The sequence below is a fragment of the Stigmatopora argus genome, chromosome 15, assembly GCF_051989625.1.
Source record: "Stigmatopora argus isolate UIUO_Sarg chromosome 15, RoL_Sarg_1.0, whole genome shotgun sequence".
In the NCBI taxonomy this organism is placed as follows: domain Eukaryota; kingdom Metazoa; phylum Chordata; class Actinopteri; order Syngnathiformes; family Syngnathidae; genus Stigmatopora; species Stigmatopora argus.
Window position 1 is genome coordinate 14,143,339 of NC_135401.1, and position 12,362 is coordinate 14,155,700.

The 12,362-nt window shown below is 41.7% G+C and overlaps 1 protein-coding gene across 7 annotated transcripts in view; it reads left to right on the forward strand.

Annotated features, from left to right (window-relative positions):
• Positions 1–12,362, forward strand: part of mark3a (MAP/microtubule affinity-regulating kinase 3a) — a 59,252-nt gene that overhangs the window by 15,078 nt on the left and 31,812 nt on the right. For all 7 annotated transcript variants that reach the window (XM_077620441.1, XM_077620443.1, XM_077620444.1 and 4 more), the window contains exon 4: positions 5,171–5,219. In XM_077620441.1, the coding sequence (XP_077476567.1) occupies positions 5,171–5,219 (49 nt within the window). The remainder of the gene's footprint in view (positions 1–5,170; positions 5,220–12,362) is intronic.

Sequence of the window (12,362 nt, forward strand, 5' to 3'; positions counted from 1 at the left end):
GGTAGCAATTCCGCGTATACAGTCGTATCTCTAGGTACGAAAGCCTTTGATGTTCACATGTCTGTCCCAACATATGAAAACCAGATCCAAGTTACGAAATCCCCTAAATTGTAAATGCACTCCCTGTATAAATTATTTCATTTTGAAATAATCCTGGTAACATTACTTACATTATTGCAGCCTATTTTACTTCCACTCGGAGCCTCCCACAAAAACAACTCTCTTTTGACCGTCGTTTGTCGTCACAGAGTTTTCTATTTAAAATTATAGATGCAAATGAAATGAATAGCATCGCTAGACAATTAAAGCAGAAGGAAGCATTAAAAGTGACAACTCCTTGGCATGGCCTCTCTGTACTGAATGACAAGATGGAGAGACTTTTACTCTCTTGGAGTTCTTTTTAATGCTAAGTTGTTTTGAATTCATAATTTCAAGTTGTTCAGATGTGTTTATGTGCATGTTTGTGTACTAACGTTAGCTTCTTTACTATACTGTACCACTGCACAAAATAGAGCAAGTTTTTGCATGCTTGTTATTCATATTAATCCATTAACAAATAATGTTCTCATTTCTTTCATTTTTGTCTGTTTCTCACATATTTCATAAAAAGTGGGACACTTTGATCATTATTGAAGTGTTTAGTTGGTAGTTTTTTTTAGTAAAAATTCAAGTTACGAAAAAAGTTCTGGAACCAATTAATTCCGTAAGCAGAGGTACGACTGTATTGTGTTTCAAACATTTCCAGTCAAACCCCTGAAGCGAAAAAACTCAGTCTCTTGTCACACTGTCGGAATGTCCATGCATTCTTTATGTAATGCTTGTAATTTGTGCCAAATCATCTGTTTTGGTCTAATTTTGTTTATGGGCCCGCATACCTGAAAAAGTGTTCCCATGGCAGCTTTGTCGGCGGGCTGGGTGAAATGCGCTTCACATGTTTAACGGTCACTAACTATGCGTTTTTATAAGTTGGTGATTATTTTTGTTTTCCATGGTATGTGGTCATGCAATTGTTTATATTTTAATGCATTTTTTCCCCATGTTATCCATACGATCACTACCAGCTCTCCCGGTTCAAATATATTGGAAAAACAATTTACTCAGGTCAAATAGCAGCCAATCAATTCATTTTGTTCATAGTTCTGTAAGTCGATGTTAAAATTATCAGTTTTAATGTGAAACATCACCTTCCCCAGTGTATCCGCGGTCGGGTCATGGGGGCAACAGTTTCAGCAGGTAAGCCCAGACTTGGCTCTCCCCAGCTATTTCATCCAGCTCTTAAAGGGGGATCCTAAGGCGTTCCAGGCCAGCCGGAACACACAGTCTTGCCAACGGGTCTTGGGTCGTGGCCTCCTCCCTGGCGGATGTGCACGGAACACCTCACCAGGGTTGCGTCTGGGAGGCATCTGAATCAGATGCCCGAGCCAACTCATCAGCCTCCTCTTGATCCGGAGGAGCAGTAGCTCTACTCTGAGCCCCTCCTGGATGACCGAGCTTCTCACATCCGTAAGGGAGAGTCCGGACACCCTGTGAAGAAAACTAATTTCAGCCCCTTTTAGTGCTGGATGATTTGACAAGAATTGTTATCACAATTAATAGGATCAGTCTAATGATAGTTATCACAATAACTCTCACATCCTTTGTCTTCCTAATTTGAAACTTCATTGAATACGTAAATAAATTAATTTCCTCGTTATACAATTATAAAAGTAACTACATGACCTTACTTTAAACAAAGAGAACATAAAATAGGATTTTAAAGTGTTTTTGTTCTGTTGTGCAATAAAGTTAAATCAACTCCCTCTTTACACTATGAAAAATAATGAATAGAAAAACCTTCAGAAATTTTGACAAGCATCCTTATTTGTATCCATTTGCCTTCAAATCTAAAGTTGATGTGCAATATGAAATAAATAAAATAATCAAAGGAAAACATCACAATTGACAAGCAGACTATTTTCAGCCTCACATAAAGAAACGATGTGGCCTTTAAAAAAATACATGAAATAAGAAGCTCCATGAACCCGTTTGAACTCAAGTTAACAAGTTTTTCATTTTTGCAATGTTTTCATAAAATTTGCATAAAATGGGCGAATTGCTTTATGAAGTAAGCAAAGAATTACCGCTGTCCCCAAATGAAAAGAGTGTGTTAAATGAGTTAGGGAAATTTTCAATAAAGCTGCTGTTTGTGCACAGGTGTTTTAAGAGGCATTTAAAAAAAAGAAAGATCCCTTCCGAATCTTTATTTAGAAGAGCCATACACTGAAAATTTCTCTCATTGGCTTCCCATGATATCTTTCCCTCTGTGAGCCAATCAATATCCTCTGAGATATTAGAGAGAGATTTAAGACTGTGGACTGATGTCTTGAACCTAAACCTGCAGGCTAGAGGGTTGAGAGGGTATGTTGAGCGATCCCGATGTTCAGTCAATCGTGTTTTCTCTCAAGTGTGCCTTGCGTGCGTTCATAAGTACAGATAAAATACACAACAGGGAGACTTAATCTTTTAGTGGGTAGACTTGGTGTTGCCCTGCATTTCATAATTGCTTATTTTGGTTGTGTTATAGTCCTTTCGCTTTCATGCTCTGTGTGTGCAGCTCTATCCTTAACCCTGCTGCCAAATCATTAGCCGTTCGTTCCTCACCAACTTCCTCGACCACTGATTGTTGGTCTGGAACATTCATTCACGCATCAGCGCCCCTCTTCTTTGTGGTGTTCGGGTGGTGTAATTGGAGTTTATCTTTATCGACTTTTATCGAAAGTTTTTATTATTATTGTTGAAAAAAATTATTTGACGATAATCAGCCTTATCATTTTGTCACCCAGGTCTACCCGTTTGTATCCAGGATCTTGTTCTTTCGGCCACAACCCAGAACTCGTAACCATACACGAGGGTAGGAATGTAGATCGTGAATAGAGTACTTCACCTTTCAACTCAGATCCTTCGTCACCATAAAAGACTGCTGCAGAGTCCGCATCACTGCAGATGCCACACTGATCCACCTGCCAATCTTGCGCACCATTGTTTCCTCACCCGTAAACAAGACCCCAAGATACTTAAACTCCTCCTCTTGGGGAAGGACCTCATGCCTGACCCAAAGATGTCATCCCACCTTTTTCCGACTGAGGACCATCGTCTCAGATTTGGAGGTGCTGATTTTCATCCTGACTGATTCACACTATGTTTTGAATCATTCTAGTGAGAGTTGGAGATTGCGGCCTGATGAAGCCAACAGATTCACACCAGCTGCAAAAAGCAGTGATGCAATACTGAGGCCACTAAACTGGACCCCATGCCATGACTGTGTCTAGGTATTCTGTCCATTAAAGTGAAACAGTATCGGTACCCTGTACTCGCCACAAGAATCCCCGTGCGACACTGTTGAACGCCTTCTCCAAGTCCACAAAGCACTTGTCGATTGGTTGGGCCAACTCTGTTGCCTCCCCAAGAAACCTGAGTTGATCCACTGATTCCCTGGCCAGGACGAAACCCACACTGCTCCTCATGACTCCAAGATTCAACCTCCCAGTGTACTCTCCTATCCTGTACCCAATAGACCTTCCCGGGGAAGCCGAGGAGTTTAATTCCCCTATAAATTGGTACACACCCTCCGGTCCCCCTTTTTAAAAGGGGATCACTATTCCGGTCTGCCAATCCAGAGGCACCATCCCCGATGTCCAGGTGATGTTGCAGAGGCGTGTCAACCAAGACAACCCCACAACATCCAGAGCCGTTAGAAACTCCAGAAGGATCTCAGGTGTTGCTATCGCAAAGCTTTTTAACCACCTCAATGACTTCAACCACCGAGATCAGAAAATCTGCCTCAGAGTTTCTAGGCTTGACTTCCTCATGGGAAGGTGTGTCGGTGGAGTTAAGGTCCACCGATTCATAACTTCAATGTCAGTAATCCTCAATCACGCCCACTCCAGGTCTCACTGTCATGGTTTGCCATGGGTGACCCTACCAGGGCCACAAGGCCCCAAACAACACAGCTCTGAGGATCATTGGGAGACACAAATCCCACCACCGCGATAAAATGATGATTCATTGGGGGTCCATGTCATGGTAATTACAAACTAGGTTCGATAAATTTGAGTTATAAAATTAAAGTTTTTGTTTATTTGTTGAACAATTCCAAAATATTTATTTTGCGTAGTTATTTCTTCATAATTAGGGACTGACAACACAAGTAGGGGGGAAAGATTTAATTCATTCAAGTTTGGTGCTTCGCTTTGTTGGAAATAGTGGTTACTTTTACTCAGCTTTAACTTTGTTTTCCTTTAATTTTCTCCACCTTTTATATTAACTGCATCCTTTATAAAAGGTTGGAGGACACAAAATGGGGGAAATACATTTTCGGTGGGAAAAAAGACTTCAGAACATTCTTAAAAAGAAACTTGTTATATTCAAGACTTAAATTTATCATGTTGCAATATGAGATCACTGAAAATGTGGAGCTCGCCATGTTAATAATAAAAAGTCATCATGTAAGCTGTGTAAAATGTAATGAAGCTCAGACCTCCCAGTTGAAATGGATCTGAAGTTTATTGCTTTCGATATCTGCGAATAGATTCATATTCACTTTCATTTGTGGTTACCATGAAAGTGAAAATGTACACATTAATATGTGAACCTTATCATGTAAATGCAGAAGTTTATCGTGTTAAAAAGTTTCAATCGAACTAATGTTTAAAAGCCCCCCTAGTCAAAATGGATTGGACATCTGTCACCGTCATACTCACTCCGCCACTTTAATTTATGGTTACGTTCTTCACCTCTTTTTTTCCCCCCAATTGACATATATTTTTCCAATTGACGGCGAAATACATCTAATTCGGTGGTTGTTTTCCCCCTTCTACTGTGAATTTGAAATGGATTTGTCACCGGTAGATGTACAATCCATTGACCTGTGAGGGCTGACCACGAATTTCCCTTTGCTTCAAATGGATTGGACTTCTTTCGCTGTCAATGACAGCTAGCAGGTTAAGGGCAATTTTTTTGTTGTTTTAATAAATGTATTGCAATCTATGTGATCTTTTCTTTGACCTAATAATAACTTATTTTTTCTTGTTTTTTATCACTTAATTTGTTTCCTGAAATATCAATTTTTCTTTTAATTGATGGTAGCTTTGTGTTGTCGTGTATTGACTCTCACTATGTATTTGCTTTTCAGCTCTTCAGAGAAGTTCGAATAATGAAGATCTTGAATCATCCCAACATTGGTAAGTAGATGTTGTTTGTACTCTATAATCACATTTGTATCTGTGAAATCAAGTCACATTTGACAAAAATGTCTCATCTCGATTTTTTCCATGTACTGTGGTACCTCGGTTTTTGGACGTCCAACTTTGAAAAAATCGTTGTTCGAACGAACATTTCGCCTTTTTTTAAAAATTCTGATTTCGACCGGAAATCCAGAACTCGAATGCCCCTGACAAAAGCCGGAAAATGACAACGCACGCGGGGCGGCCAGCTGACGAATGACACGCTTTGTTTTTGTTCATAGCGCAGCCTCTGTATGCAGACGTCTCCCGTTATTGACATGTTTGTTGGGGTTTTGTGGTTTGGCCGTTTTTCCTTGTGCGTCCTGTCCATGTGATTACCCATTAGTTTAACCTGCTGTGTCTTTCCTGCTCACCTTGCTTTGTGTGACCCAGGTGTTTCGAATTGACTTGTCAACCCCTGCCGGTCTATTTCAACCCTTGTCGGAGTATTGTTTGCGTCGGGCGTGTGTTATGTTGGTGTGCTTACGTTTTTTTTCCCAGTGAGTTAGTTTCGTTGTGTTTTACGCCAAATATTTGCCCCTCAATATTGCTTGTTTGAAGTTATTCTGCACTTTTGTTAATAAAAATAAAGTTTATAGGCTTGGGGCCGAGTGGCTACAGATATGGCAATGCACTCCCCAGCTGACCCTACTCTACTACTAAAGCATACATTTTAAGCCAAAAATAAATATATTTCTTATAATATTTCATTATATAAAGTATTTAAACTATTTAAGCCAAAAATAAATATAATTCTTATATTTTTTTATTATATAAAGTATTTAAACTTTAAGCCAAAAATAAATATATTTCCTATAATATTTCATTATATAAAGTTTTTAAACCATTACATTTTTACTATGCAGTTATTATCAGGAGAAACTAAAAACGTGCTTTGAAAAGCCCATTTTTTTAGGCTTGGAACGGAATTATTTCTTTTTCCATTAATTGTAATAGGAAAAATCGATTCAAATTCAGAACAAAGAAAGAAAGCAAAAGCGGGGATGCCGGGCAGGCCTAGCTGCTAAGTTAAGGAAACAACCGCACAGATCACCGCTTCCGAGTATCTTCTTGACCAACGCCAAATCCATCCCCCACAAAATGGACGTGTAAATACACAACGACTGGTGCTGCAACATTAGGATCATTAACACTCACTGTTCCCCTGATTTAGAGTTCTTGGCAGTTCGGTGCAGGCCCTTCTATCTACCTAGGGAGCTAACGTTCGTCATTGTAATGGCTGTTTACATCCCACCGGATGCTAACGGCACGGCACTTAGCCTCCTGCTAGCGACTGTAAACAAACAGCAGCTTGACCGCTCCGATGGAGTCTCGATTGTCGCCGGGGACTTCAACAAAGCATGTTTAAAGACTGTTCTGCCTAAGTTTATCCAGTACGTGAAGTGTCACACCAGGGGAGATAAAACTCTAGACCAGGGGTCGGGAACCTATGGCTCGCGAGCCATATATGGCTCTTTGGATGATTGCATATGGCTCGCACACAAAACAAAATATTCTCACTTATTTTAATCCATCCATCGATTTTTCACTGCGCATGTCCTGTTCAGGGCTGCAGGAGCAATTGTCAATTATTTTAATTGGATGATACTGGCCTACAATTTGCCGTTGCTGGGTAAAACAGGTAAACTCCCCCTTTTGAATCAGTCTCGGTCATTAGCTCAAAATTAACCCTTCGACGAAGAAGATGGTGAAAAAAAAAAAGACGACGAGTATCGTACATTTCAGGACGAATGGACCGAAGAATTCGCCTTTGTGGAGAGAGCGGGTTCTGCGGTGTGTCTAATTTGCAATGACAAAATTACATCGTTAAAACGGTCAAATGTACAGCGGCACTTCGACATGCGCCATGCCACCTTTGCATCAAAATACCCCGCGGGAGATACCCGAAAGAAAGCGTGCCAAGAGCTTCTGAGCAGGGTGCAAGCTAGCCAGCAGCAACTCCGCGCATGGACACGGCAAGGTGACTATAATTCGGCTAGCTTTGCTGGTTCTTTAGCAATAGTGAGGAACGGGAAACCATTCACAGATGGCGAGTATGCTAAAACGTTCATGCTGGATGTAGCCAATGAACTTTTCAATGATCTTCCGAATAAAGACAAGATAATCAAATGGATACAAGACATGCCTCTGTCGGCAAGAACTGTTCATGATCGTACCATCGGGATGGCAAACAAAGTGGAGGAAACGCAAGTGAAGGACATAAATGAAGCGCCGTTCTTTTCTCTGGCTTTGGATGAGTCAACAGACGTGAGCCATTTGTCGCAGTTCAGCGTGATTGCAAGATATGCTGTTGGTGACACACTGCGCGAAGAAAGTCTTGCTGTTCTGCCATTAAAAGGGTCCACAAAAGGTGAGGATTTATTCAAGTCTTTCATGGAGTTTGCTCAAGAAAAAAGTCTACCTATAGATAAACTTCTCTCAGTGTGTACTGATGGTGCTCCGTGTATGGTGGGGAAAAACAAAGGATTTGTGGCGCTTCTCCGTGAACATGAAAATAGACCCATCCTAAGTTTCCATTGCATTATACACCAGGAGGCACTTTGTGCTCAGATGTGTGACAGGCAGTTTGGCGAAGTGATGTTGCTGGTCATTCGTGTGATCAACTTTATTGTTGCCCGAGCCTTAAATGATCGCCAGTTTAAAACACTGCTGGATGAAGTTGAAAATAACTATCCTGGTCTGCTTTTGCACAGCAATGTGCGTTGGTTGTCAAGAGGGAACGTGCTTAGCCGTTTTGCGGCTTGCCTGAACGAAATCCGGACTTTCCTTGAAATGAAAGGCGTCGGGCATCCTGAGCTAGCCGACACCGAGTGGCTCCTCAAGTTTTACTATCTCGTAGATCTGACTGAACATCTGAACCAACTCAACGTGAAAATGCAAGGCATTGGAAATACAGTGTTATCCCTTCAACAAGCTGTATTTGCTTTTGAAAGCTGGCGCTTTTCATCACGGATCTTGAAACAGGTCGTTTACTACATTTTGAAAAACTGAGCCAATTTAAAGATGCATGCACAGCAAGTGAGCCCATTCAAAACCTTGATCTCCACCAGCTAGCTGGCTGCACATCCAGTCTCCTACAGTCCTTCAAAGCACGCTTTGGAGAATTTCGTGACCACACTAGTCTTTTTAAGTTCATCACCCATCCAAATGAGTGTTCACTGAACACAGCCGACCTGAATTACATCCCTGGTGTCTCTGTCAGAGATTTTGAAGCAGAAGTGGCTGACCTGAAGGCCTCAGACATGTGGATGAATAAGTTCAAGTCACTGAATGAAGATTTGGAAAGAATCACACGACAGAAAGCGAAGATGGCGAGCAAGCACATGTGGACAGAAATGAAAAAACTCCAACCCAAAGACCAGCTGATTCTCAAAACTTCTCAGAACGCGCTTCCTGTCACATACCACACACTGCAGCGTGTGAGTATTGCTGTATTGACCATGTTTGGATCTACGTATGCATGTGAGCAGTCATTCTCACATCTTAAAAACATCAAGTCCAACATAAGATCACGTTTAACGGATGAAAGCCTCAACGCTTGCATGAAGCTTAACCTCACCAAGTACCAACCTGACTACAAAGACATCAGCAAATCCATGCAGCACCAGAAGTCGCATTAATGGTGAGTGTAACAACATTATTTAAAAGAATACATTCAGAGGCTTATTATACTGACATTTAGTTGAATTCACTTTTAAAAATATTATATGGCTCTCACTAAAATAAATTTTAATTTGTTTTGCTTTCATGGCTCTCTTAGTCAAAAAGGTTCCCGACCCCTGCTCTAGACCATGTTTATTCTAACATCAAACATGCTTATAGAGCCACACCCCTCCCTCACCTTGCTGGATCCGACCATCTCTGCCTGTCCCTCACCCCCTCATACACCCCACTCCAGAGGCTAACAAGGCCACAAATAAAGATAATAAAAACATGGCCAGAGGACAACCTTTCTCAGCTGCAGGACTTTTTCCCCCATGCCATTTGGGAACTTTTTGAACACCACAACCTCCAGGACTAAACGGACACTGTACTTTCCTACATCAAAAACTGTACGGACACTGTCACTGTTAATAAACGTATCTGGGTTTTTCCTAACCAAAAACCCTGGATGACCAGTGAGACACAGGCACTCATCAAATGCCGTAACACCCCCTTCAGGTCACAGGACAAGTTACAATACAATGCTGCCAGAGCAGACTTAAAGAGAGGCATTAAAAAGGCCAAGGCAGCATATACAAGGAAAATTGTGGAGCACTTCACAAAAAATAACCCAAAGAAGATGTGGCAGGGAATACGACACATTACCAATTTCAATGACAATAATGTGTCTTTTAACGCAGATGCCTCACTAGCAGAGGAACTGAACCGTTTCTTTGCCCACTTTGAGACTGACAAATCAGATTCAGTCTCAACATATCCACCACCCTCCAGCAGTACACTGAAGCTTCAGGAACATGAAGTGAGACAGGTACTGCAGACTGTGAACACCAGGAAGGCTGCTGGCCCTGACGAAGGTGCTCAAAGCCTGTGCTGACCAGCTGACCAAGATTTTCAATTGTTCCCTGAAACAATCCATCATCCCATCCTGCCTGAAATCTGCCACCATTATCCCTGTCCCTAAAAGCCAACCATTGACAGCCTGAGAGATTATAGGCCTGTTGCACTTACGCCTGTGATCATGAAGTGCTTTGAAAAGTTGTTCGCCTGCCACATTAGGGATACAATCCCTCCCTCAGTTGACCCTCACCAGTTTGCTTATAGAGCAAACAGGTCCACTGAGGACGCCATTGCCGTAGCTCTACACACAGCACTGAGCCACCTGGAGCACCATGGGAACGGTACACGGTCGATTGGTCGCCGTTCTTTTGGTCGCCGGTCTTTTGGTCGCCCGGAAGGTTATTGATAATTACTATTTAAATCGTTGCTCAAATTCCCTAAATACAAACTGCAAATTACTATTTAGTCATACTTAATACCCTAGTAATTATTAGGCTATAGAAAAGCTCAAAATTTCCCGGACTTTTATTATTTTTTGTTGGAGAACTTGTTAAGACCCTGACTGACGTAGCTTCTTAAAGGGACAACGCATGTACATACAAACTCTTATACACTCACACATCGGCTCAGTGAAACTGCTCATGGCCATTGTTGGCTTTTATTGATGCGTAGACCATATTGTTTTACCTTGTTTTGTCGCCGGTCTTTTGGTCGCCCGGACCGCGACAACGGGCGACCAAAATACCGGCGACCAAAAGACTGGCGACCAATAGACCGCACACGATGGGAACTATGTGAAGATGCTTTTCATTGACTATAGATCAGCCTTCAACACTATAATACCGGACATTCTGTCTGACAAACTCTCCCACCTTGGACTATCATCTTCCATCTGCTGCCGGATTAAGAACTTCTTAACCAACCATCCACAAATTGTTAGACTTGGTCCCCACCTCTCTTCCTGCATTACACTGAGCACTGGCTCCCCTCAAGGCTGTGTACTGAGTCCTCTTCTATACTCCCTATACACATACGACTGACTGTACACCGACCCACCAGTCTAACTCCATCATCAAATTTGCCGATGACACCACTGTGGTCGGACTCATCTCAGGGGGGGACGAGGTCAACAAATTGTCTTGGTGGTGTTTGGTGAACAATCTCACACTAAACACCACGAAAACTAAAGAAATAATCCTGGACTTTCGCAAACGCAGCACAGATCTGGCCCCACTCCTCATAGATGGAGAATGCCTAGACAGGGTCCAGTCCTTCAAATTCCTGGGGGTCCACGTCACGGACAAGCTCTCCTGGTCTACCAGCACCACGGCAGTGGTGAAGAAGGCCCAGAAACCACTCCATTTCCGGAGGGTACTCAGGAGGAACAACTTGGACACTAAGCTTCTGGTAACCTTCTATAGAGCCACTGTGGAGAGCATCCTGGCATACTGCATTACAGTGTGGTACGCTGGAAGCACGGCTGCAGACAGAAAAGCCATGCAGAGAGTGATCAACACCACCCAGAAGATCATCGGCTGCTCTCTGCCCTCACTGGATGACATTGCCAGCCCTTACTACCTCACATTGTCAGGGACCCATACCACCCTGGTCACAACCTGTTCCAGCTGCTGCACTCTGGCAGACGCTACAGGTCTCACAAAACACGGACAAATAGACTTAAGGACACTTTTTTCCCACAGCCATTAGGACTCTGAACTTGCTTTAGCACGACACACAATCCCTTCTGTGCAATAACAATGTGCAATATCTTAGATTGTGCAATATTTTAAAATTTACCTTGGCAGGATGTGACTATTTATATTTTTATATTACTTATTTATTATTTTTTTTGTCGGAAAACACTGGAGTAGCACCACCAATTTCGTTATACGCAGCTGTGTATGATGACAATAAAGGCTTTTAATTGATTTGATTTGAAAATCTTCTAATTTAAAACTGTCGCCTAAATTAATATTATAAAGTCGTTCTCATCAAAGTTTTATGAACAGGAACTAAATAATCCCCCCAAATTATTCCAAAATCTATTTTTTCACACCAATCTAACGCCATCAAAGTTGATGTCTGCAGACCTCGAACAGCTTTCAGTTCGACTGATGTTAAAGTATTTAATGCAACGTTTTTTAACCTTATTTTAATTTTTGACTTTTTCTCCCAATATTACGCAAAAAGTAATGTGCTCACAGAGAATTTACGTCACCAAAAGTTGATGCCCCTGAAACCAAACTACCTCCGGTTCACGTACCGTAAAAACAGGAAGATGACTTAAATTTCGTAATATGACGACTTTATTTCCTCATATTACTTGCGAGAAGAGCCGTTTGTGCTCACAGACTTAACGTTGACAAAGGTTGAAGCCCGAAAAACCATACATAAAAATAAGCAACAAAATGACTTTAATCTCATAATATTACAATTTGAATCTTGTTCTAGTACAATCTAAGATTTCATATTTCGATTTTAATCTCTTAATATTAAGATTTCTCTCTTGGGTTATTACGATGTATGACTTCTTGTAATTTCCCGCGGCACACCTGAGCATCGCTCACGGCACACTGGTTG